General features: G+C 38.5%; 1 protein-coding gene across 9 annotated transcripts in view; it reads right to left on the reverse strand.

Moving 5' to 3' along the window:
* The window catches only part of GRIK1 (glutamate ionotropic receptor kainate type subunit 1), a 424,458-nt gene that overhangs the window by 142,131 nt on the left and 254,502 nt on the right, over positions 1–27,825 (reverse strand). For 6 of the 9 annotated variants that reach the window (XM_068545733.1, XM_068545729.1, XM_068545730.1 and 3 more), the window contains exons 2-4: positions 18,300–18,467; positions 14,393–14,650; positions 4,291–4,472 (exon numbers count right to left, since the gene is read on the reverse strand). In XM_068545733.1, the coding sequence (XP_068401834.1) occupies positions 4,291–4,472; positions 14,393–14,650; positions 18,300–18,467 (608 nt within the window). The remainder of the gene's footprint in view (positions 1–4,290; positions 4,473–14,392; positions 14,651–18,299; positions 18,468–27,825) is intronic. The other 3 variants (XM_068545736.1, XM_068545735.1, XM_068545737.1) reach the window with 2 other exon arrangements.

Here is a 27,825-nt window from a genome sequence, read left to right on the forward strand (position 1 = left end):
AATCATGAAGGCTTAGGTGAGGCAGACTTTGGAAAAGAATGTTCCAGGTGTTGGCAACTGCAAGTGAAAAGGCCATAAAGTAGGGAAAGGAGGGCATGTTACATGACCAGGCAGAGTGCCCTTGAAATAGTGTATTGGAAGCTGGAGGCTGGCAGGGAGGCTGGAGGGGGTGGATGGGTCACATCATGCAGGCCACAGATTTTTGCATTAAAAGCATGCTCGGTAGATAAAATTAACACTGTCCCTGAGCTTCAATTTTCATTTCCAGAAAAAAAAAGATAGTACTAATTATATCAATGATTATTATGTCAATTAAAGGATATGGTTGCTTCTCACCCAGCATGGCACTAGGCACATGTTAGGAATTCCCTACCTAGAGTCATCCTACCCTGTGCCTCATCTTTATTTGTTTTGTTTTTGTTCTTGTTTCTTTGGCTGCGCTGTGTGGCATGTAGGATCTTAGTTCCCCTGCAGTGGCAGTGCAGAATCCTAACCACTGGACTGCCAGGGAAGTCCCCCGTGCCTCATCCTTAAATTCATCTGTCATCAGCCACTCTCTCGGGAGAATCATACTCAGTAGGAGCAAGTGAAGGTGCAAGTGTGGTGGATGGTGAGGAGTCAGTGGGAAGACAGAGGGACTTGGGGGATGTGGGAGTGAGGAGGAGCTGGGGACCTGGGATTTCCACTTTAAAGGCAGGTTAAGGAGAGATCAGCTTCCTCTAAAAGCAGCAGGATGCCTGCTGGGTGGTGATGGATGGACAGGGAGAGAAGAAGACTTGGAGTGACCTGACAGGTCCCATGTGTATGCTGCTGGTTTTCGGGGCCACTCTCAGACTGCAGAAATTCACGAAGACCATTTGTTCTTATGAGAGCCGTGCTCCCCTGTAGCCTAATCAAGTCTTGACATTTGAATTTCTAACTAATTTTGGGGAAATAACTTTTCAGATTCTCATCATATAGTACTTGTTCAATATGAATAGAAATAATCACTTTGTTGAAGTGATTATCATGCCCAAGAGTAATTATAGACTTTTCCCCGATTTTTACTTTTAGATAAATGTCAAATATCTTCTTTAAAGTGCATTTGATTTCTTTTTTCTTAAGAATCATTAAAAAGTAGTAAAATATGATGAAGGTGCAGGGAAGTACAGGGAAATAATGGGAAATGTGCATGAGAAGAAAGACACGTTGACCTGGCAGATAAAATTTTCTCAGCAGTGATTTTAGTCACCAAAGAAGTAAAAGCTATTAATACTAATTTCATCTAAAGGAGACCACCAGCAAGTGGTTGTGTTTTCCCCCGACATTTCTGGAAGCCTAGTTCAGAATGGTTATCCATTATGAAATGGGGGCCCCTTATGATAAAGTAGACATTCAGGATCTGAGATCATAGGGCAGGCTGGCTATTCAGAGAGTGACCTTGTATGAGGCGCCTAACCTATCTGAGCTTCAGTTTTCTCAGCTCTGAAGTGAGAATACCAAATTTACTTCAGGATAAACTGAGATGACATGAGATGACATACAGGGTGCCAGACACCATCTTTGGTACCTCAGTAAAAGAGATAAGTCTCTTTCCTTCCTTTCTTTCCCTTGGGAGAAAGAGGTTGGTTGAGCGGTGGCTGGCATCAGAACCCTGAACTCCTGAACCCTCAGACCCCCTAGAGACACTCCGCAGACAGATTCAGGAAAGGTCTCTGAAAGAGTTTCTACATGTTGTTGTCCAGGACTAATGGAGCAAGTTAAAATTGAATCACACAGAGTACTAGTGCCTCATCTTGACTAGAATAGAAAGTCCTGATGTCTTCATTATAACTTTTCAAACCATAACAGCCTCTTGGAGGTCCAAATGAAGCCCATTAAGCCAACCTGGATCCTTTGCTGTGATTTCAAAATGAGCAATAGTTCTTTCACATGCAGTAAGGTAAGGGTTTCATGCTGGAAGCTTTTAAAAAGGTTCTCCTCTCCTCCCAATCTTTTCAGATCATGGGTCTAGAGCAAAGAGGGGATGAACTGTCTTTTAGTCACTTCCCCCAAGCTTCACAGCCAATCGTACCATTCACGTGATTAGGAAAAGCAAACACAAGATAAAACATGGTAAGACAGGATGGAGAAAACTGTTTGTGTCAATGGCTTGTGCAAAGTGGAACTAATCCTATTCCTCCTTGCCCCTGCCAGACATTTCTTGAGAGGGCTTCTCTTAGATGATTTTCTGTGTCTTTTTTTTTTTTTTTTTAATTTTCCTTTGAATGAAATAATCTCTATGCCACAAGGAAAGAACCACTTACATCAAAGGAATTTTATATCCACATTTATCAAAATACAGGAGAAACTCTAGCAGCCCCTGCCCATGGCCATCAGGCACTTCCCTTGCTATTCCAAGCCTGCCCTTTGGGAGAGATATGACCAGTTATGTGAGCCAAGTAGATTTCTAACTAAGAGAAGCCTCATCAGCAAATCATTCTCTTAAATGTAACAGAAGTCCCTAGCTTCTGTTATGAAAGACTCTTGGGAAGGGATACTTCTTTGCATTTTGAGGGCTACGCATAAAATCTGGGTGTTTTTCTCAGTTCTGGTCCACACTCCATTACACACTTTAATGACTGTATTAAATTCTCAAATGAAGCCTTAAGATAAAGAGCAGCTGATTATATTTATTCACCTTTCAAGTTCTTTAGTTGCTGACATCACTGCAGCATGCTTGCTTTCTTTACTGAGAGGTACTTATAGTATCTAAAGACTTGTTAATTCAATTATAGTCTAGAAGTAAGTAACATATAGTCTGCCTAACTGGAGAAACAACGTGTCACAGTGGAGAAAGCATCAGATGGGATAAAGGAGGCTCAGTTCCGTTCCTGGCTGTGTCACTCTGGGAAAGTTATTTTATCTCCTATAAAGTGAGAGGATTAGCCTTGATGACATCTACGATTGTTTTCAACCACAATTTAAAATATGTTCTATGGCTCAGTGGCTTCCGAGAAATGCCCTTCCGGTGTGAGATATAGCACTGGAGAGTCAGGCTGGATGACTGCACCCAGAGAGCTCTTCTAAGTGATTCAGAAACCCACAGTTCTGCATTTGTATGGAGGGGTTGGTCTACTTGTGAAATTCATGCCCATTACCAGTCAACCCCACAGCACACCCCAGATATTTTAAACTAGGGAGTGTAATAACACCTTGTGCCATTTTAGGTAAGAACATTGCCTCATGCCACAGTAACCACTTAAATACAGAGAGACACACATTAGGCCAAGTAAATATAACCTGGCTATTTTTTTCCTACTTTCCCCCAAATTCAATCCCCTGATTTTTTATTAGTGCTTCTATTTTAAACATCTGGCTTGCCTTTCCCATTGTCTCTGTCTATGCTAGAGTTTCCCAACCTCAGCACTATTGGCATTTTAGGCTACGTATTTCTTTGTTGTCGGGTGGGGTGGGATCCTGTGTTTTATAGGACGTTTAGCAGCACCTCTAACTGCTAGCTGTCAGTGAAGTGCCACCATCCCCAATGTGACAACCAGAAGTGTCTCCGGACATTGACAGAAGTTTCCGAGGGGTGAAATCACTCTGGGTTGAGAACCACGAGTCTAGGTTTAACCTTTTTTTTTTTTAATTTATTTTTAATCTATTTTTTATTTTGATTCTGAGTTTTCTTTCTTAGACATAAGACCAGTGCTATATCCTGAAGTGCCCAGAAAGTATTAACTCTGTTGTTATCATTCTTAATGTTATTAAGATCTTTCATTTATATAAGATTTCACAATTTATTGTTTCCACCTACATTATCCGTGGAGATGAATGCATGGCAGCTCATGGTCTGTAACAAATTAGAAGAGAGAAGCATCTTTTCCGTGACTCTCTCCGTGCCCCTTTTTCACTGTGCTTGGAATTTTGCATGTTTGACAAAAGAGGTCTTGCCATGAGGAAGATATATTTAGGACAAGTCAGGCATTGTGTAAATGAAATCTAGCTTGGTTTTTTCAAAAGACATGAAAGAAGAGATGCTTAATCAACTTGAAATGATACTCTTCTCCTCTCAATCTCTGCTGGCAGGATCTATATATTTCCGAGTATGTACAAAGGACCACACATCTACAACTACGTACGAACAGGTGGCTTCAAAAAAATCTGAGCCCTATGACTCTTTAAAAGGGTTCTGAAATCTGCAATCTTCAGCCTAAACTGGACTGCTGTCATTTTATCACGCTGCACTAAGTGAAACCAGATGGCATGTCTGAGAAAGATAAATTAACTTGTCCCCCAACATTTTTACCTCCTTCCTACCCCTCTTACCTGCTTAAGGATTTCAGCGGCTGTTTCATGTGAACAATCAAATATCACATAGAACTCCTTGCCTTTCTTCATCTCCTTGAGTAAAGGCTTGGCATCTTTATTCCCAGAGGGCAGTTGGCGGATTTTGATTTTAATGTTATATCTGGAAGGAGCTTTGATGAGCTCTTGCAGACGAATGAGACCTAGAAAATGACATTCAATCATGCAACAAACTGTTCTGTCCAAAGTATTTGTTTATTGCCATTTATAGGCAAACTCATATCATTCCCAAAATGTATCAAGAGGCCATCTACCTAAAGGTTACATTATTGACTTCTCATTTGTCATTCCTCTTTCTATATGGGTTATACTGTATTTTCCTTTTGTGGGTATGTGTGGCTGGAAGCACAATTTTCCCAAGAGGATTCTGAATTTTTTAGAATGCAATTGTCCTCTCCAGCTTTCACCACAAATCTTTAACAAATCAAGTCAATATTGTAAAACTTTTGTAAACAAAAAGTTGCTTGAAGTTTCCAAAGATGCTTTTTGAAATAGATAACACCCATTCACTTTAAAGAAAACCGATAGAACACTAGAATTTCTTGGGGCTATAAACCTCTGTAAACCTTTCAGCAAGTATTTATATATAACATACAGTTTACCAGCTAATTGGTTGGACTGTTCTATATAATATTCCAGTTCCTGCCATATAAGCTATTTATAAATGGCTTATTGTATTTTCTTTCTAATATAATTGAACATTGAATGGGAAAATACTTTCTTGATTTAAAAGAAAAGACAATAGAACTTTAAAAGATTATGATAATAAGGGCAGAAACAAATTATTTAAAAATCCACCATTGGTAATTGTAGGAAAGTGTATACAGCCAACTAACTTGATGAAGAATGTTTAATTCACCACAAATATGAATCCACCAAACTGCACCATTTTTTAATAGAAGTGCTTTAATAGGGCAAGACCAATAGCTATATGAAGCCTCCATCCTATTTCCCCTAATATTAACTGGTGTTTGCTGCACTGCATGATGTTGGCTCTTACTCAAGGACTACCATTGGAAAATTGAATATTTTTTATTACACAGTCTGTGCCTTCAGGATGTGTCAGCTTCAAGTAATCAATAGGAAATATTAAGCTTTATCACTATTCAGATAGAAATTGTGGTATGCACAGTGCAAGATACAGCATGGATGCCAGCTACCTCTGGACTTGATGCACTCCTTTTATTTTCTTTCTTTCTTTCTTTCATTATTTGTTTTCCCTAGAAGTTACATTTTTGTGTCTAAGATGTTATAAGATTCCTCTGTACCTTGGGTAGGTGTGGTCCTGAAGTACAGTAAATTTGTGAGTAAGCTACTCTTCAGAGTCAAATGGACCAGGGCAAGGAAGGAAGGAGTTGTAGAACCGTATCAAGATTTAGTGCTCATTATCGTTTTTTTAAAAAAAAAATATTTATTTTATTTTTGGCTGCACTGGGTCTTTGTTGCTGCATGAGGGCTTTTCTCTAGGTGAGGTGAGCGGGGGCTACTCTTTGTTGCGGTGTGCAGGCTTCTCATTGCGGTGGCTTCTCTTGTTGCAGAGCACGGGCTCTAGGTGTGCAGGCTCTAGGGCGCAGGCTCAGTAGTTGTGGTGCACGGGTTTAGTTGCTCCGCAGCATGTGGGATCTTCCCGGACTAGGGCTTGAACCCGTGTCCGCTGCATTGGCAGGTGGATTCTTAACCACTGCACCACCAGGGAAGCCCTCATTATCCTTTTTAATTTCTTTAACATAAAAATAGAAATTGTTAGAATGATAGACTTCCTGGGTTCTTGCTTCTTTTCAAATCAACCAATGTGGCTGAACGCTCCCAAGTACCAGTGAGTTACTTGTCCTCTTACTTCCAGAATCACTTGTCCTGAGCAACTGATGCATCCTAATGGAAGAAAACTGAGCACATGGATTTGTGTATTTGTTAATCCTAACAATAACCCAATGAAGCAAGTGTTATCATCTTCATAATTTCAAGTAAGAAAACCAAGGCTTGGAGCAATTAAGTAACTTATTCAGGGTTACAAAGATAGGAGAAGCTATAGATTCAAATTGCCTGTGAGTCTAGCACTCAGTCTTTCCATGTCACCATAATGCCTTACAAATACAAATTGTTGGTGCTTGAGGGACCAGATATAGCTTTGCATTGTTTGATAAGAGAGGTAAAAAGTAGAAAGAGGTACCCATTCTCCTTTCTTCTTTACTCCAGGCTGCTTGTGAGTCTCTCTTGTTTTTATTGTTTGTTTATTTGTTTGTTTGTTTTTTTCCTATCACCCTCCTGCTTTGCAATCGCTTCCTTTTTTTTTTTTTTTTGAGCATGACCACAAGGGAGATCAACGTGGCCTTTAAATAAAATGGGAAAAATATTTAAGAAGTACATTTCATATGCTGCAATGAACAGCTCTTTTGTTCTTTGCTAAATGGAATGTCAATCTTGAAATGCATCTTCCTATCATGATGACTTAGACACATGTTAATGGCATTTAAAGTTGAATACATTCTCTCCCTTCATTCATTCATTTTTACGGGAAAACATTTTCTGGATGTTCACTCTATGACAAGTCCCATGTTAAGCGCTGGAAATACAACATGAACACATCTTGCTTTAAGGTCCTCACAGCCCACAGAAGGAGTTCATCCCATCGAATCTTGTATTATGCGTGGGGCATCACTTACTACTTAATTTGAAAAACTATGACCTGAGGCTGACGGGGGGCTGGAGCAACTTGCTCAAGGTTGTGTAAGGCTATTAAGTGGCAGATCCAGGGTTTAAAGCTAGGTCCATCTCTGACTCCCCAAGCTAGGGCTCTTTTCATCAAATCAGTGGCTGCTCCTGACTTTGAGATTTAAGATCAACTAACTAACTGACTGAATGACTAACTAACTATATAAATAAATATCTGCATAAATAGAGAAAAAAATTTAAAAAATTTGGACCAGCATAAAATATTCAGCCTTTATTTGGCAAATGAAGCCATTAATAAACAGGTTCCCTCCGCAAAAAAAGTAACTGTGAGCTTCCACAATTGTTTCACAAAAGAAAGTTATTTTAATACCAATAGAGGAGAAAGGAGAACTCAGTCCAAAAGACTAGTTTTTAATTGGACTAAATTTACCTTTCAGAAAAACTCACTACTAAGCCCTAATTTTCTCATTTTGTCCATATGCAGGTGAACTGGCCTCAGGAAAGGAGGAGACCAGCAGATTTAAAGATTACAGACCAAAGATGTAGAAAGTACAAAGAGCAAGAAACAGGGAGGTTTATGTTTCTCTTCCGAAGCAATTGTTTGCTTAAAAAAAGCCTTGCTGCCTTCATTAGCAAACATCACAGAATTTACAATTAGAAAGGCTTTTTAGTCCACAGGAGACAAAATTTAGAGAAAGCTTTCCCTTTTATTTGCATTTTGCAGCAATCCATCAATCCAGCAATCCATTACACTTCACTGTAAAAAGTTAAAACTTGTCTTTAAACAAGTCATTACTTCAGGGAAAGAAAATTGATGTAGGCACAATTCCTAACTTTGCTAATGGCCCTCCTGTGTGTGGATACCAGCCCTGCCAGAGTGACCCAGTGCTTCTAGGATGGGACTGCAATTGCAGAGAATGGTAAGGGTGTCTGCAAACCTGGCAATGGTGATGGATTTTCTAGTCCACTGCAGGAGAGACACTTTAAAAATGAAATGCAGAAAAGGAGGCAACTAAACAAACTGAATAGAGGGACATTCTACACTAAAACTGGTATGGACTCTTCAAAAATGTGAAGATCATGAAAGACAAGGGAAGGCCAGACTGCTTTAGACCAAAGGAGACTCAAAACGTCCTGACCGCTAAATGCAGTGAGTGATCCTGGATTCAAAAAAACTGCAATTGGGACAATTAGGGAAACTAGAATATCATATATATCTACATAGACATTAATATTGATATAGATGTTAAAAACTGTATCAGTGTTAAGTTTCCTGTGTTTGATAACTGTAGTGTGGTTATAAAAAGGAAGGTCCTTGTTCTTAGGAAATATACACTAATGTATTTAGAGGTAAAATGGGCATGCTGTCTGCCACTTTCAAATCAACAATACTACTACTTGTTGTTGTTGTTATATTGAGAGAAGCATAGAGCATTAAAACAAATGTGGCCAAATGATGACAATTTCTGAACTTAGATGCAGGATGTACAGGAATTCATTGTACATTTCTTGCCATTTTTCTCTAAGTTCAAATCTTTCTTAATAAGAAGACAAAACATGAGCCTCCTTCCTCCACTCCCACCTCTAGTAATACCATTGGAAACTGCACCTTTGGTTTGAAAAGTGCTTGAGAGCAAGGAGCCTGTTTATTTCACATGAGTTTGATCTGGACTCTGCAGGTAGAGATAACGTTCAAAAGTGCTCAAATTCTAAACTCTTTCTTTGGCCATCTATCTACTCTGTGCACTCAGATATGACACAGAAAAATGCTGATTTGTATGCACGTTGACTCTGGGAACAGGTGGAGCATATGGAGGAGAAAAAAAGAACATGCTATTTCCAGTAGCTGTTTAAAATTTTCCCTGTCTTCTCCTTAAATAATAATAAACTTTGCTATTTGCATTGCCCCTTTTTATGAAGTATCCTACATGTCTTATAAATAGCTCAGTAAACCTCAGAATATACCTCTGAGGTGAGTAGGTGTCAGTGCTGTTTTACAGTAAGGAAAGTGAGGCACAGTGAGGTTAATTGTTTGGATTGGCCTTGAAAATGAGTTACAGAAGCCAGAAATTGGAAGAGACCTTAAAGGTCAAGCCCCTACTTGATGCATGAATTCCCACTACACAGCTGCTGCTGAACACCTCTTGGTTCGAGAAATTCTCTACCTCACGTTTTGCAACTCAATCCATTTCTGGACAGTTTTAGTTATATTTAATGAGCAGCAGTTCAAACGAAAAGTACCTAGGTTTTCTTGAGTCTTAGTCCAATTCCCTTTTCATTGTACCACAACAGTGGATTTGATGTCATAAAAATGAATGTAATAAACCACTGGGACCCAAAGATAAGATCGCATATTTTAAATGTTAATTTCATCTTCATTTGAACTTGGAAACATGCAAAATGGCATTTCACAAACCTGTTGGTATATTAATGTATCCAAATCTAATAGGATTCTTGAGGGGATCTATATACCCTCCAGAGGGGAGGAAAAAAATCAGAACTGAGAAAAGGAGATGGGTAAGTGAGTGAATTACCTGCGGAAATACAGCACTTTTAAGTGCAGATCTCCATACATACGATTTTGCAAAAGTGAATCAAAAAAGGCTAAAGACTTCCCAAAAGAAAAATTGTGTTCCTTGATCGCAAAGAGCCTCATAGAAGAATCTAGTCAAAATATTTGAGATTAACTGTGTTGCATTTAGCTCTACAGTATGTTTTGGTCCTAAATTCTGGCCAATATCAACGGTAGCTAAAAATAATAAACCACCATGAAATATCTAAAGATTGGTTTCCTGAGCAGAACTCCGAAAATTTGATAGGGTTCTGGTCAGGGGAATGGAGTGGGTAAATAAGAAGGGTAAAAAAGAGAAAGGGCAGAAGAAAGGGAACTATAATGTATTATCTTGTTGGTGCTGAGTGCCAAGGACTTTCCATTCTCCAACTATTTCAGGTGGAATTGTCAGAGGGCATGTAGTAGAGTGTTTTGGCTAGCATGAGTCATCATAACAACACAGAGGTGTGAATTGTGATTGCTACGGTGAAACGATTCACTTATTCTTTTACTTGGCACTGATTGTTTACATTTTGGCTTAATTGCCTATGTCAAAATATTTAATTTTCTTTAAGTCTAAATTTTAGGGCTCTGTCAAGATTCTTGGTTCTGAACAATATATTCTTTCTATTTTCTATGGGGAAATGAAGGAAAATATAATAGGCATAACAAATCTAAGTCACTATTTAAATATAGCCCAAAGAGTAGCTATTGCACTTATTTACAGGGTGATTGAGCATATTAAATGAGTTAATTATATAAAATAACTATAACAATGCATGGCAATCAGTCAGCACTTCAAGAATTTAGTTATTGTGATTTTTGTGGTTGTCATTTTTCTTGGGTTTTTTTTTTTTTTCTGGATTTAATGTTTCTTTCAATCACTGACATTTTTATGGATATTAATCTTATCTCAAATGAATCCTCATTGTAAAGCTTTGAGACTATGTTTTAAGTAAGTGACAGATAATTGTTCTTTATGCTAGGTTGCATTTTATAAATCTCATGGCTCTGGTGTGTTGACAAAAATGATTTAAGGCAATGGTGGATGAAAAAAACTCTCTTAAGTACTATGTGTTATGAACACATCTGGCTGGAACTCATTTCTCTGATGGCCTCATCTAGTCCCATGCATATGCTAAGGACCCTCAATTTTGTGTCCCCAGCCTACACCACATTCCTGAACTCTAGAGTCATATATTAACTGCCTACTCATTGTCTCTTTTTGGATGTCTAGTAGACATTGCAAAATCAAACTTAACATATACATGACTGAACTCCTGATAGCCTTATTTCTCCAAACTATGTCCATTTATCCATTTCCCATCTCAGGCAATGGCAACTCCATCCTTTGGCTCAGGCCAAAAAGCTTAGGGTCATCTTTGACTCCTCTATTTTTCTCACCCAACCTCCTCCCCTCAGAGAATTATTCCAGCTCAACATCAAAATATTTCCAGAATCTGACCATTTCTTACTCCTCTGTTGCTATCGCCTTCATCTCTTGCCTTGATTTCTCTAGTAGCCTCTAATTTTATGCTTCCCTCTCTATGACATTTTATTAATACAAGGGCCAGAGTGATCTTTTCATGGTATAAATCTGATCATGTCACTCCTCTTCTGAAAACTCTCCAATGTCTTCCCACTTCTTGAGGAACCAAAGCTCTTCCAATAATCTACAAAGCCCTCCATGATCATGAAGGCCCTCCTCTCTGACCCCACCACCCTTCCCCTCTCAGTCTGAACCAACCACACTGGCTTCCTTGTTTGTTGTAAATAAAGGTTTATTGGAACACAACATACCTGTTCATTTATATTTTGCCTGTGGCTGTGTTCTTGCTCCCTCAGCAGAGTGGGATAGTTGTGACCAAGACACTATGGACCATGAAGCTTAAGCTATATAGTATGTAACCCTTTTGAAAGAAAAGCTTGCTGGTCCCTGTTCTACAAAATCAGCTATGGCTACATTTCACTAAGATTAGCCCTGAGAAAGCAGAAACTGTTGAATATTCTCCACACTGCATTTGGTGCTCAGCTTCTCAGCTCTTTTTGAAGTGTGTGAGGGGATAGAAGCCAGGCTTCCACCAGGGGTCTAATGAAGCAGAGGGGATGAGCAATGAGCAGCAATTTCTCATTGCCTAGGGTCACCTCTGAATGAGGGAGTCAGAGAGAAGTAGGTGACTGATGGGAAGAATATCCAGGCACCAGAGAGAGAGATGAAGTGAGGCAAAACTCCCTCCGACAGTTCTCTAGGGTCTTTCTACATTTGCTCTTCCAGAGGACAGAATTCTGCCTGCTAGTATTTAGTGATTTGGATTTTGTCCTTAGAGACATGCACAGTGCTCCCATTGACTTCAATGGGAGTCACGGACCATTTGGTCCCTTAGACATCTGCGCTGGCTTCAGGTTATTTCACAAATTCCTAAACAAATCCCAGTAAAGTGCTCTTTAATGGGTAGTTAATTCTGGTGGAAGGGCAGGTGCTGAGCACACCTAAGTCCTTTCTTTTCCTTCAGGTTTAGTACGTTTTCTTTTTATGGCTTGATAATTACTGCAACCAAAACCCTGAGTCAAACAGTATTAAACTCACTCATAGTCAAAAGATGTCTGCTTTTATTGATCTCAGTTGACCTGTTTACTCTCTGGGTTCCAATTTAATGGCTCAATTGATTATTCATTTACATTTTTAATGTCTTTGGGAGCAAAATCATTTTAACATGAATCGTCTCTAACTTAATGGGCAAAATCCAAACTCATTTGGATTTTCAATTTCAGCTAGTATATATTGGGCAACTGAGTTAAGGTGAACTTAACAGGGGTGAAAGGAGATTTCAGTTTCTTGTAAAAGGTAAGATAGTTCGAATTTCCTCTTATGCAAAATTGCTGTCAACTATGGGTGCTCACTTGAAATCAAAAGGGTGGTTAGGACATCAACTTTTATGTTATCCTTTTGCAAATTATAATTTTTCTAAATACAATTATGCTCACATCTTTAGTTGAACTCTTTCTTAAATTAAATCCAGATGCCTCAATATTATTCATTGATTTGTTTTCCTTTTACATGGCCCGGCATTGCTGGAAATGGTAGAAATAGTGAGAGAAAATTATGCTATAGAGTGTACTACATAATGAGAAATAGTATTATTTTATTAACTCATGGAATTCTCTATTTACAAAGGTAGACAACATGGAAGGCCTTACCATACCTATATATAATATAATCTATATCTTAAGGCTCTTTAAATATACTTATGGAGTTCATTTGATAATATATTTTCTTCCTTCACAGCAAGCAAGTGAAGCTCTAAAAATATGACTGCCTGTGGCTTATCCTTCCCAGTAGGACTGTTTTGAATATAATATTTATAAATTATATATACAATCACCTACCTTCACTTCTTTCTCAAGTGAGATGAAGTATAAGAAAATACATAAATGTATAATTCCAATCACAATAGTCACTTTTATCTGACAGTTTAAAATGGAACCAGAATTTAGTGCCAAATAGAGGAGGCTCACTATTCATCTTCTGAGGAACAGTAAATGCTAGTGCTTGGTAGAAACGAGTGAAAAATATGAAATACTATTAAAAAGTTCAAAAGTGCTTTGCTTTGTTAATTTTCACTGATAATTTTATTAGTCTTATTACCAAATGTGTAGATTAAGGAAAGGAGCTAATTTCAATTCTTGAAGAAAAAATATTCAGAAAGTAAACAGTACTGTGTTAGGTAGCAGATTATAAAAATAAAAAGATAAAATTCCAACTTTTTGGAATTCCTAGTCTCAAAAACATTTAAGCAGATAATTGAAGCATGTGATATAATGCTTATATTTACAACGTGCTACTAACTCTTAATGTGGTCTCCATGAGCTTTAAAAATAAATGATATTTGAGCGTGATCATGGCGAATGAGGGAGCTTATCACCTTGGGGGTTATGTGGAAGATTATCCAAAGTGAGGCGACAGCCTCAGAAAGAAAGAGTAGGGATGGACTTGGGGTTATTTAAGAAATGATGTGAGAGTACAGGGATGTAGAGCAGCTGGTGCCTGGGTTAATGGAGATGAAAATGGTTAGATGGTGAAGAGCTTTAAATTAGAATTGGACTTTCCTATGTGGACAATGAAGAGTCACTGGAAGAATTTAACTGAATAAAAGGGGTCTTGAACTCCAACAAACCTCAAAATGTAAACAGGAGGCAAAGGCGGAAGGCGCCAGTGAGAGAAACTTCAAATGGGAGAGAGTCAGAGAAATGTCTAGTGAGGTGCTGAGCACCCCATGTCTGTCCTTCATCCTAAAATAAGCAGGCAGAACAAAGCAAGCTTCACTAAGGGCTCATTACTGGGGTTCTTAGTCCTTTTCCCATGAAATGGTCAGATTTTATTGATACAACCTCTAACTGTATTCCTCTGTGTATGTACTTTAGAAAATTTTCAAGGCATTTATGTAGCTACTTATTGAATTAGAATCATACTTCATGGTCAATTTCAAACTTTCTCTGCATTATTTAAGAATGGAGTTGTGGTCACAGTCTTAACAGAGTTGGATACATTAAATTACATCTTTAATATTCAGATTGGAATACAACATATATCAATAAGGTGATATTTCTTTTAAAATAGTACCTTAAGTTTGATGATGAAAGGGTCATCAGAAAGGGTCAACTCACCAAAAGGAACAGGAATTAGCTACACAGGGCATTTCCTAATTAGAATACTCAATTAGCTTCATATAAAAGAACATGTTCATGCACTCTGCCTGATGAGTCAAGGCCTGTAGCAAATTCTGCTTCCCTTTTTCCAGACCAGACATGGCCATGTGAGGGTTTGTGTGAGTCCCATACCTGTGCTGTCTTCATACACCACGGTCACTGTTTTCCAGTTGTAGTAGAGGACCAGATCCAGGACCGCCCTGCTGATCGCCGCATAATCTGGGTAGAGGTTGACGTAAAACAGGTCTTTGTTGTCCACTGAAGGGTGTTTCCAGCGAGTCTGTATATGTGGAACTTCGAGAGCATTGCAAATAGACTGCACAGCACTGACAGAGGAGCTATGGGAAGGGCCAAAGAGAGCAGCCACACCAAGTGCCAGCTGGTCACATGCTGATGTCCACAGACAAGGAGGGGGTGGAGAGGGAAAGCAGGGAAGAGGGGAGAGAAAGAGAGAGTTCTGTGAATTTGATCTTCCCTTTCATGGTTTCTCCTTATTTTCTCTATTGGAAACTATTATCCACTCTCCATCTGTATGCTGAGGAAATATGCTTCATCCAACTTCCAATATCCTGAGATACTAAATATTAGAGATATAAATGGAGAAATGATTAGCAACACATCACAAGTCCAATTCCCTGCAAACAAAAATGAGTTGTTGGTCTCATTTCATTACTTTTTTTTTTTCTTTTTAATTTGGTCACGCCACGCAGCATGTGGGATCTTAGTTCCCCGACTAGGGATCGGACTCCCAGCCCCTGCATTGGAAGCATTGAGTCTTAACCACTGGACTGCCGGGGGAGTCCTCACTTCATTACTTATAGTCAGATGGAGTCTAAATCTCTTGCTTGGTGTGGCGTTACCCAGAAGCATTTAGATCTATTTTTTAAGCCATTTGCCAAGTGAATGTCATATAGATCAAGTTCTGTCATATGGCAATGTGGCAATGAAGATATTAATGGGTCAGAGAATTCAGAAGACTCTCTGGGTGGCTGCAGAGTACTTTAGTTCCAGTCCTTCCCAAAACTCAGAAAGGAGGTCCAGGGTATTGAAAAATTGCTAAAGAATGTTAAGTGATACTGATAGCTAATTAATTATAGAATAATAGATTAGCATAGCTTAAAGGGATCTTAGAAGACATTTTCTCCAACCCACTAATGTCATAGGCAATGAAATGAGTCAGGGCCACGGGACAATGGCAGAACTGACCAGAGCCCAGGGACCCAGCTCAAGGACAGGCTTCTTTCTATTTCAATATCAGCCAACATGTAGCCAAACAAAATCAAGTACATATGTACATAAAAACTAATTTTTAACGTTTATTTATTTTTTGCATTATAAGATTATATACACACATTGAGATAATTTAGAATATTGAAAAGTGTAAGGAAGAAAAAAGGCCCTGAAATTCCATCATTGGGATAATATCTATTCATAGTTTGGTGTTCTAATTTATTAAAAAATTGAACACGATATAGATACAGTTTGATACATTACTTTCTGTATTTAACACTAAATTTAATGCTAAAAGTACACCCTTTCCCCCAAGTCATCACAAATTCTGCAAAAGTATAGTTTTAGTGTCATAGAATAGCCTAATCCATAAGTATGCCATTACTTATTTGACTAGTCCTATGACACTGAATATTTAAGCTGTTCCTATTTTTTGGTTATTATAAACACTTATCTTAGTTCTTATATTTTTCTTTAAATTTTACATTATTTTCTTTGAGTGGATTGAAATCTGTAATTAAAGGGTATTGATATTTTTAAGTCACTTGATATGTATAAACCAAATTCCCTTCCAGAAATGTTGGGACAGATTATCTTCTATAACAATGTAAAATAGTGCCTACTCATTTTATGCTGGCATAAATTTATGCTGGCATTAAACATAAATGTAAAAACATTTCAAATTTATATTTTAATTCTAGTTTAAAGGGATTTGGAACTGCCAAGAAACAATAGTTGAATATTTGAATTAAATAATAGCAAAATTTATAAATGAAATTGTCAATTTTTATCATAATGCCATCACACAAATAATAATAAGTAGAAAAATTATATGGCTTTGTCAAAATTATCTGACTTGTCTTAAAGAGAAAAATTAATAAGTAATATTTGAGAGCCATATTTCAAATATCTGTGGGACAGCAAATGCTCACAAGGAACTTTCTGACACTGTGATCTTCGGTACTGAATTATCACATGAGGTATGAAGACATAATTTTCTGTATTAAATGCTAGAAGTGAAAACTGTCCTCAGAAGTTCATTTTCTGGATGTGCTTTCATTGGTTAGCAAGAAAAAATGAGGGCATGAAAGTATATGAACTATTATTTCATCTAGCGTAGGCGGTGGATTGAGATTCCTGCTAATATTTAGCTCTGGGATGCTAATATTACTTGACAAAAAATCAGTTCTTTTGAATTCTGTTTGCCAGCAAATTACCAGTTTTAAGAAGTTTTGGGGGTGTTTAATTTACAAGTATGGCAGGTACTTCAGGTCACAAAAACTCTTTGGATTTTAAATGTGGTTGGCTTTCTGGGGTATTTATTCAACAATGTTTTGTGTGAGTGTGTGTGTGAGAGAGAGAGAGACAGAGAGAAACAGGGAGAGAAACAGAGACAGACAGAGACAGAGAAAGGGACGTACAGAGAGAGGAAGATAGAGATCTAACGCATAGAGATAATTTATGTGAAGATGCCTTGTAAACTTTAAAGTGCTGTATAAACATAACATTTTATTATTTGTCATAGACAACTCTGAGCTGTATAGTACCTACAACTCCATCCATCTTTGAAAAAGAAAATATTCTTATACTAAGATCATGCCATAGATTTAAAAAAAAAAAAGGCATTATACTATTCCATTTTCATCTGTGCTCCCAGGAGAACAAGTTTCATATTTTATTTGTAAAGGACACTAAGAATCTTGCAGAAGAGTCTACTAGGTGAACACATCCTGCAATCCAAACTGGGTTAATTCTGTGTGGAAACAACCAATATTTAGTTACTTAGAAATCAGCATGAACATGGCATTCATTGTATTCCATTTACTTGTGTGTGTTTGATGGGCAAAGCTTTCCTCTAGGAGAGAAAGAGCCCCTCCTATTCTGGGGTGATGTACCCACACAAACTCCTGTATGGAGGTCCAACAACTCCCTAGTTAGAGGCCAAACTTCAAGTACATCAAACGTGGCTTCAAAGAGTCGTCTTGGAAGTGTCTGAAGGATGTGTAAACAAGCCCCACCCTTTCAATGACTCTTTCCATGAGACAAACCTTGCAGCCTACATACAAATTAGATTAGTTTTTAGGAACTTGTCTTCTGTTCAGATGCAAAAGAGAATCAAATGCAGAGATTGTTCTCCTAGGTTTAATTTGTTTTGACCCCAAGTCCCTTGCTTGCTTGCTTGATTGATTGCTTGATTGCTTGTACTGTTCCATTAATTTTTTTCTTAATTTTTTCCTTTTTTAAAATTGAGGTATAATCAACATATAACATTATAACATTTCAGGTGTACAACACAATGATTCAATATTTATAATCTTCACATTTCTATGGCCTTGTGGAAAGGGGTTAAAAAATTATTTGAGAGGATGGTAGGTAAACCCAGTAGCTCACAACCTGTTAAGATTCAGGTCGTGAATTCTGTGTGTTGTGGGCATTTCCACATGTGCGGTGTGTATGACCTTCCACAAAGTTTTATTTGACTGCACTGTACAATTTCATGGTGGTATCTCAGCCTCAGGAAGGAAAAACAGATCAAGCTTGACATTTTCCATTCACAGCTGAACCAGTTAATCATAGAGTGGAGGGCACTGAAGGCTAAGCTAATCGGAAAGGCCCAGAAAACAGAGCTAGGCAACATCCATTAGGATGGTTCAGATTGTGCTGGACAGTGACATCTTGCACCGAGATTTCCTGCAAACCCATTTGCACAGAGATGTCTGCTTTGAAAAAGGGCAGGTAGCAAAAAGAAGCTGACTTGTAGAGCAGACATATCACCCAAAGAAGCTTTTAAAAGTGTGAAAATAGTTACCTCTCCGTGAGGCTTCAAAACTATCAAAAAGGTTAATTCTCTGAATGTCATAGGTTAATGTGGTGTTAGGCATCAGGGTTCGATTTCTGTTAATGCTGGTGACTGCAAACTTGAACGCTAATTCTTCAACATTAACAGGTTCATTTTCCACAGTTTCAAAAATTCCTCCTGCAGAAGCAAAAGAGATTCATGAGAAGCATTAGTTACGTTATTCATGTGCATTTTTTAAAAAGAAGAATATAAATGATACAAACAAAAGGCCCAAAAGAATAAAAGCAAGAATGGTCAGAACAGATCCCAAACCCAGTGTTAAAAGTTAAGTGTATCAGCATGTGTCAGATGCAGATAAAATTTCATATGTGTGCTTAAGATTTCAAATCCAATACTGGACTGTGTAATACCTATCAGACAGCGAATGTACTCCAAATATTTAGTACCATGTAAAGTAGGACTGATAATATGGTGGAGGATGATTTTCCACAGTTGGGACATGAATCACTCTGTGGTTGACCTAGGCACAATTTGAGTTGTATCCTGCTAGGATCATCCTTCCTTAGAATGAAACTCCTGCTATTCAGAAGCAGACATTCTAGACTCCAGAAGCATCATGCAGAGTTGAGTGCAGTCAAAATGAGTCATATAGGCGTTTTTTTCAGAATGAAAATATCTCCTCTTCTTTGTGGCTCAGAATTCTGGGGTCGTATGCTAGAACTTTCCAAAGTGCATGGGCAGATTCAAAAAACTATGTTTTTCATTTGTTTTGTTTTGTTTTGAGAAACTGGTCCTGCCCCAAAGCAAACCTGTATCCTATCTCTGGAGAAATAAATTGCCCCACTCAATAAACACATGCATTAAGCCTCTGATATCTTAAAAATGAGGACTTCATCACAAGCAACAATACAAAATATCAGCACTTAAAGCCTCATCAGAGAATTCAGCTCTGGCTTTGTTGTTGACAGAGGCAACTTAAGTCTTATTAACTGCAAATTCTTAATGTTCTTTAAGAGCTGTCCTGGGATTATCAACAGACACAGAACATACAATAGAGGCTGTTAGCTGGTCTCTGCTTAGCTTACTCCTTGATTGATCAATAAACTGCATTTTCTTTGAAAAAACATTAGAATTGGTGCCCATAGAATGCTGAATACTTATAACTAGTAGATTACTTTCATCTATTATCACCACTGAGTGATTCTTTACCTAAGGCCAGTTGTAGGTTTTTAGCAAACTTGTATATGTTAGATTGGTTTGGGAGTGCTTCAAGTTTTCCCTCCACCCAAAAAAAAAGACAAGGGAGCTTCAAGATGGCGGAAGAGTAAGACGTGGAGATCACCTTCCTCCCCACAAATACATCAGAAATACACCTACATGTGGAACAACTCCTACAAAACACCTACTGAACGCTGGAGGAAGACCTCAGACCTCCCAAAAGGCAAGAAACTCCCCACATACCTGGGAAGGGCAAAAGAAAAAAGAAAAAACAGAGACAAAAGAATAGGGATGGGACCTGCACCTCTGGGAGGGAGCTGTGAAGGAGGAAAAGTTTCCACACACTAGGAGCCCCTTCGCGGGTGGAGACTGCGGGTAGCAGAGGGGGGAAGCTTCAGAGCCACGGAGGAGAGTGCAGCCACAGGGGTGCAGAGGGCAAAGCAGAGAGATTCCCGCACAGAGGCTCGGCACCGACCAGCACTCACAAGCCCGAGAGGCTTGTCTGCTCACCCGCCGGGGTGGGCGGGGCTGGGAGCTGAGGCTCCGGCTTCGGAGGTCGGATCGCGGGGAGAGGACTGGGGTTGGCGGCGTGAACACAGCCTGAAGGGGTTAGTGCACCACAGCTGGCTGGGAGGGAGACCGGGAAAAAGTCTGCAGCTGCCGAAGAGGCAAGAGACTTTTTCTTGCCTCTTTGTTTTGCGGCGTGCAATGAGAGGGGATTCAGAGCGCAGCCTAAACGAGCTCCAGAGACGGGCGTGAGCCGTGGCCATCAGCGCAGACCCCAGAGACGGGCATGAGATGCTAAGGCTGCTGCTGCCGCCACCAAGAAGCCTGTGTGCGAGCACAGGTCACTCTCCACACCGCCCCTCCTGGGAGCCGGTGCAGCCCGCCACTGCCAGGCTCCCGTGATCCGGGGACAACTGCCCCAGGAGAACACACGGCGCACCTCAGGCTGGTGGAACGTCACGCCAGCCTCTGACGCCACAGGCTCGCCCCGCCTCCTCCGTACCCTCCCTCCCCGCCTCCGCCTGAGTGAGCCAGAGCCCCTGAATCAGCTGCTATTTTATCCCTGTCCTGTGTGAGCAAAGAACAGACGCCCTCAGGCAACCTACACGCAGAGGCGGGTCCAAATCCAAAGCTGAACCCCAGGAGCTGTGTGAACAAAGAAGAGAAAGGGAAATTTCTCCCAGCAGCCTCAGGAGCAGCGGATTAAATCTCCACAGTCAACTTGATGTACCCTGCATCTGTGGAATACCAGAATAGACAACGAAACATCCCAAATTGAGGAGGTGGACTTTGGGAGCAACGATATATATATAGTTTTCCCTTTTTCTCTTCCTGTGTGTATGTGGATGTTTCTGTGTGTGATTTTGTCTGTATAGCTCTGCTTTTACCATTTGTTCTAGGGTTCTGTCTGTCCGGTTTTTTTTGTTTTGTTTTTGTTTTTTTGTACACTTTTTAGGGCTTGTTATCATTGCTGGATTTGTTTTTTGGTTTGGTTGCTCTCTTCTTTATTACTTAAAAAATTTTAAATAATTATTAGTATTTTAATAACTTTTTAAAATTTTATCTTCTTTCTTTCTTACATTCTTTTCTCCCTTTTATTCTGAGCCGTGTGGATGAAAGGCTCTTGGTGCTCCAGCCAGGCATCAGGGCTGTGCCTCTGAGGTGGGAGAGCCAAGTTCAGGACACTGGTCCACAAGAGACCTCCCGGCTCCATGTAATATCAAATGGCAAAAATCTCCCAGAGATCTCCATCTCAACGCCAAGACCCAGCTCCACTCAAAGACCAGACCAGCTCCAGTGCTGGACACCCTATGCCAAACAACTAGCAAGACAGGAACACAACCCCACCCATTAGCAGAGAGGCTGCCTGAAATCATAATAAGGTCACAGACACTCCAAAACACACCACCAGACACCTGCACAGCAGAAAGACAAGATCCAGGCTCTTCCACCAGAACACAGGCACTAGTCCTCTACACCAGGAACCCTACACAATCCACTGAACCAACCTTAGCCACTGGGGTCAGACATCAAAAACAGTGGGAACTATGAACCTGCAGCCTGCAAAAAGGAGACCCCAAACACAGTAAGCGAAGCAAAATGAGAAGACAGAGGAACACACAGCAGATGAAGGAGCAAGGTAAAAACCCACCAGATGTAACAAATGAAGAGGAAATAGGCAGTCTACCTGAAAAAGAATTCAGAATAATGAGAGTAAAGATGTTCTAAAATCTTGGAAGTAGAATGGAGAAAATACAAGAATGTTTAAAAAGGACCTAGAAGAACTAAAGAGCAAACAAACAGTGATGAAACACACTATATGAAATAAAACACATCAAACACAATATACACGATATATCAAACACAATAAATGAAATAAAAAATTCTCTAGAAGGGATCAATAGCAGAATAACTGAGGCAGAAGAACGGACAAGTGACCTGGAAGATAAAAGAGGGGAAATAATTACTGCAGAGCAGAATAAAGAAAAAAGAATGAAAAGAATTGAGGACATTCTCAGAGACCTCTGGGACAACATTAAACTCACCAACATTTGAATTATAGGGGTCCCAGAAGAAGAAGAGAAAAAGAAAGGGATTGAGAAAATATTTGAATAGATTATAGTTGAAAACTTCCCTAATATGGGAAAGGAAATAGTTAATCAAGACCAGGAAGCACAAAGAGTCCCATACAGGATAAATCCAAGGAGAAACACACCAAGACACATATTAATCAAACTATCAAAAATTAAACACAATGGAAAACTATTAAAAGCAGCAAGGGAAAAACAACAAATAACATACAAGGGAATCCCCATAAGGTAACCAGCTGAACTTTCAGCAGAAACTCTGCAAGTAGAAGGGAGTGTCAGAACATATTTAAAGTGATGAAGGGGAAAAAACTACAACCAAGATTACTCTACCCAGGAAGGATCTTATTTAGATTTGATGGAGAAATTAAAACCTTTACAGACAAGCAAAAGCTAAGAGGATTCAGCACCACCAAACCAGCTTTACAACAAATGCTAAAGGAACTTCTCTAGGCAGGAAACACAAGAGAAGGAAAAGACCTACAATAACAAACCTAAAACAATTAAGAAAATGGTAATAGGAACATACATATCAATAATTACCTTAAATGTAAATAGATTAAATGCTCCAACCAAAAGACATAGACTGGCTGAATGGATAGAAAAACAAGACCTGTATATGCTGTCTAGAAGAGACCCATTTCAGACCTAGGGACACATACAGACTGAAAGTGAGGGGATGGAGAAAGATATTCCATGCAAATGGAAATCAAAACGGGAGTAGCAATTCTCATATCAGACAAAATAGACTTTAAAACAAAGACTATTACAAGAGACAAAGAAGGACACTACATAATGATCAAGGGATCAATCCAAGAGAATATAAAAAACTGTAAATATTTATGCACCCAACATAGGAGCACCTCAATACGTAAGGCAAATACTAACAGACATAAAAGGGGGCATCAACAGTAACACAATCATAGTCGGGGACTTTAACACTCCACTTTCACCAATGGACAGATCATCCAAAATAAATAAATAAAGAAACACAAGCTTTAAATGATACATTAAACAATATGGACTTAATTGATATTTATAGGACATTCTATCCAAAAACAACAGAATACACATTCTTCTCAAGTGCTCATGGAAAATTCTACAGGAGAGATCATATCTTGGGTCACAAACCAAGTCTTGCTAAATTCCAGAAAATTGAAATTATATCAACTATCTTTTTGGACCACAATGCTATGAGACTAGATATCAATTACAGGAAAATTTCTGTAAAAAAAACAACACATGGAGGCTAAACAATACAATACTTAATAACCAAGAGATCCCTGAAGAAATCAAAGAGAAAATGAAAAAAATACCTAGAAACAAATGACAATGGAAACAGGACAACCCAAAACCTATGGGATGCAGCTAAAGCAGTTCTAGAGAGAAGTTTATAGCAACACAATCCTACATTAAGAAACAAGAAACATCTCAAATAAACAACTTAAACTTACACCTAAAGCAATTAGAGAAAGAAGAACAAAAAACCCACAAAGTTAGCAGAAGGAAAGAAATCATAAAGATCAGATCAGAAAGAAATGAAAAAGAAATGAAGGAAATGATAGCAAAGATCAATAAAGCTAAAAGCTGGTTTTTGAAAAGATAAAGAAAACTGACATTAGCCACACTCATCAAGAAAAAAAGGGAGAACACTCAAATCAATAGAATTACAAATGAAAATGGAGAATTAACAAATGATACTGCAGAAATACAAAGGATCATGAGAGATTACTACAAGCAACTCTATGCCAATAAAATGGACAACCTGGAAGAAATGGACAAATTCTTAGAAAAGCACAACCTTCTGAGACTGAACCAGGAAGAAATAGAAAATATAAACAGACCAATCACCAGCACTGAAATTGAGACTGTGAATAAAAACCTTCCAACAAACAAAAGCCCAGGACCAGATGGCTTCACAGGCTAATTCTATCAAACATTTAGAGAGGAGTTAACACCTATCCTTCTCAAATTCTTCTAAAATACAGCAGAGGGAGGAACACTCCCAAACTCATTCTGTGAGGCCACCATCACCCTGATACCAAAACCAGACAAAGATGACACAAAGAAAGAAAACTACAGGCCAATATCACTGATGAACGTAGATGCAAAAATCCTCAACAAAACACTAGTGAACAAAATCCAACAGCACATTAAAAGGATCATACACCATGATCAAGTGGGGTTTATCCCAGGAATGCAAGGATTCTTCAATATATGCAAATCAATCAGTGTGATACACCATATTAACAAATTGAAGGAGAAAAACCATATGATCATCTCAACAGATGCAGAAAAAGCTTTTGACAAAATTCAACACCCATGTATGATAAAAACCCTCCAGAAAGCAGGCATAGAGGGAACTTACGAAAACATAATAAAGGCCGTAGATGACAAACACACAGCCAACATCGTTCTCAATGGTGAAAAGATGAAACCATTTCCACTAAGGTCAGGAACAAGGCCTTCATCTTTTCACCATTGAGAACGATGTTGGCTGTGTGTTTGTCAACTACGGCCTTTATTATGTCTCTCACCACTATTATTCAACAGAGTTTTGCAAGTTTTAGCCACAGCAATTAGAGATGAAAAAGAAATAAAAGGAATCCAAATTGGAAAAGAAGAAGTAAAGCTTTCACTGTTTGCAGATGACATGATATTATACATAGAGAATCCTAAAGATGCTACTAGAAAACTACTAGAGCTAATCAATGAATTTGGTTAAGTGCAGCATACAAAATTAATGCACAGAAATCTCTTGCATTCCTATACACTAATGATGAAAATTCTGAAAGTGAAATTAAGAAAACACTCCCATTTACCATTGCAACAAAAAGAATAAAATATTTAGGAATAAGCCTAACTAAGGAGACAAAAGACCTGTATGCAGAAAATTATAAGACACTGATGAAAGAAATTAAAGATGATACAAATAGATGGAGAGATATACCATGTTCTTGGATTGGAAGAATCAACATTGTGAAAATGACTCTAGTAGCCAAAGCAATCTACAGATTCAATGCAATCCCTATCAAACTACCCATGGCATTTTTCACAGAACTAGAACAAAAAATTTCACAATTTGTATGGAAGCACAAAAGACTCCGAATAACCAAAGCAATCTTGAGAAAGAAAAATGGAGCTGGAGGAATCAGGCTCCCTGACTTCAAACTATACTACAAAGCTACAGTAATCAAGACAGTATAGTACTGGCACAAAAACAGAAATATAGATCAATGGAACAGGATAGAAAGCCCAGAGGTAAACCCACACACACATGGGCATCTTAATTTTGATAAAGGAGGCAAGAATATACAGTGGAGAAAATACAGCCTCTTCAATAAGTGGTGCTTGATTAACTGGACAGCAGCATGTAAAAGAATGAAATTAAAACACTCCCTAAGACCATACACAAAAATAAACTCAAAATAGATTAAAGACCTAAATTTAAGGCCAGACACTAGAAAACTCTTAGAGGAACACATAGGCAGAACACTCTATGACATAAATCACAGCAAGATCCTTTTTGACCCACCTCCTAGAGAAATGGAAATAAAAACAAAAATAAACAAATGGGACCTAATGAAATTTAAAAGTTTTGCACAGCAAAGGAAACCATAAACAAGACAAAAAGACAACCCTCAGAATGGGAGAAAATATTTGCAAATGAAGCAACTGACAAAGGATTAATCCCCAAAATTTACAAGCCACTCATGAAGCTCAATATCAAAAAAACAAACAACCCTATCCAAAAATGGGCAGAAGACCTAAATAGACATTTCTCCAAAGAAGATATACAGATTGCCAACAAACACATGAAAGAATGCTCAACATCATTAATCGTTAGAGAATTGCAAATCAAAGCTACAATAAGGTATCACCTCACACTTGTCATAATGGCCATCATCAAAAAATCTACAAATAATAAATGCTGAAGAAGGTGTGGAGAAAATGGAACCCTCTTGCACTTTTGGTGGGAATGTAAATTGATACAGCCACTATGGAGAACAGTATGGAGGTTCCTTTTAAAAACGAAAAATAGAACTACCATACGAGCCAGCAATCCCACTACTGGGCATATACCAAGAGAAAACCATAATTCAAAAAGAGTCATGTACCACAATGTTTATTGCAGCTCTATTTACAATAGCCAGGACATGGAAGCAACCTAAGTGTCCATCAACAGATGAATGGATAAAGAAGATGTGGCACGTATATACAATGGAATATTACTCAGCCATAAAAAGAAACGAAATTGAGTTATTTGTAGTGAGGTGGATGGACCTAGAGACTGTCATACAGAGTGAAGTAAGTCAGAAAGAGAAAAACAAATACCGTATGCTAACACATATATACGGAATCTAAAAAAAAAAAAAAAAAAAATGATCACGAAGAACATAGGGGCAAGACGGGAATAAGGATGCAGACCTACTAGAGAATGGACTTGAGGATACGTGGAGGGGGAAGGGTAAGCTGGGACAAAGTGAGACAGTGTCATGGACATATATACACTACCAAATGTAAAATCGATAGCTAGTGGGAAGCAGCCACCTAGCACAGGGAGATCAGCTCGGTGCTTTGTGATCACCTATAAGGGTGGGATAGGGAGGGTGGGAGGGAGGGAGATGTTAGAGGGAAGAGATATGGAGATATATGTATATGTATAACTGATTCACTTTGTTATAAAGCAGAAACTAACATACCATTGTAAAGCAATTATACTCCAATAAATATGTTAAAAAAAAAAAAAGAAATCTAAGACTGAAAGTCACAAACATCACAGGCACAGGTATGATTTATGATTATTCTTTATAAGAAAAAGAACTCGAATTGGCAGACTCTCATTCAGAAAATTTATTTTGATCCTATTTTGAAAGAATAATAAATAAATAATCATCTGTAATTTTTAAGTTAAAATTATTTGGTGGAGGGGCAATTTTTTCTTTTTTAAAATTTTTTATTATATATTGTTGGGTCAAAATATATGCAAAATTCTAACGTTTTTAATGGTTATTTATTTATTTATTTATTTTAAACATCTTTATTGGAGTATAATTGCTTTACAGTGGTGTGTTAGTTTCTGCTTTATAACAAAGTGAATCAGTTATACATATACATATGTCCCCATATCTCTTCCCTCTTGAGTCTCCCTCCCTCCCACCCTCCCTATCCCATCCCTCCAAGTGGTCGCAAAGCACCAAGCTGATCTCCCTGTGCTATGTGGCTGCTTCTAACTAGCTATCTATTTTACATTTGGTAGTGTATATATATCCATGCCACTGTGTCACTTTGTCCCAGCTTACCTTTCCCCTCCCTGTATCCTCAAGTCCACTCTCTAGTAGGTCTGTGTCTTTATTTCTGTCTTGTCCCTGGTTCTTCATGACCATTTTTTTTTTTTTTTTTTGGATTCCATATATATGTGTTAGCATATGGTGTTGGTTTTTCTCTTTCTGACTTATTTCACTCGGTATGACAGACTCTAGGTCAATCCACATCAATATAAATAACTCAATTTCATTTCCTTTTATGGCTGAGTAATACTCCATTGTATATATGTGCCACATCTTCTTTATCTATTCATCTGCTGGTGGACACTTAGATTGCTTCCATGTCCTGGCTATTGCAAATAATGCTGCAATGAACATTGTGGTACATGACTCTTTTTGAATTATGTTTTTTTCAGGGTATATGCCCAGTAGTGGGATTGCTGGGTCGTATGGTAG

Source organism: Eschrichtius robustus, chromosome 6, assembly GCF_028021215.1.
Source record: "Eschrichtius robustus isolate mEscRob2 chromosome 6, mEscRob2.pri, whole genome shotgun sequence".
NCBI classification, from domain to species: Eukaryota; Metazoa; Chordata; class Mammalia; order Artiodactyla; family Eschrichtiidae; genus Eschrichtius; species Eschrichtius robustus.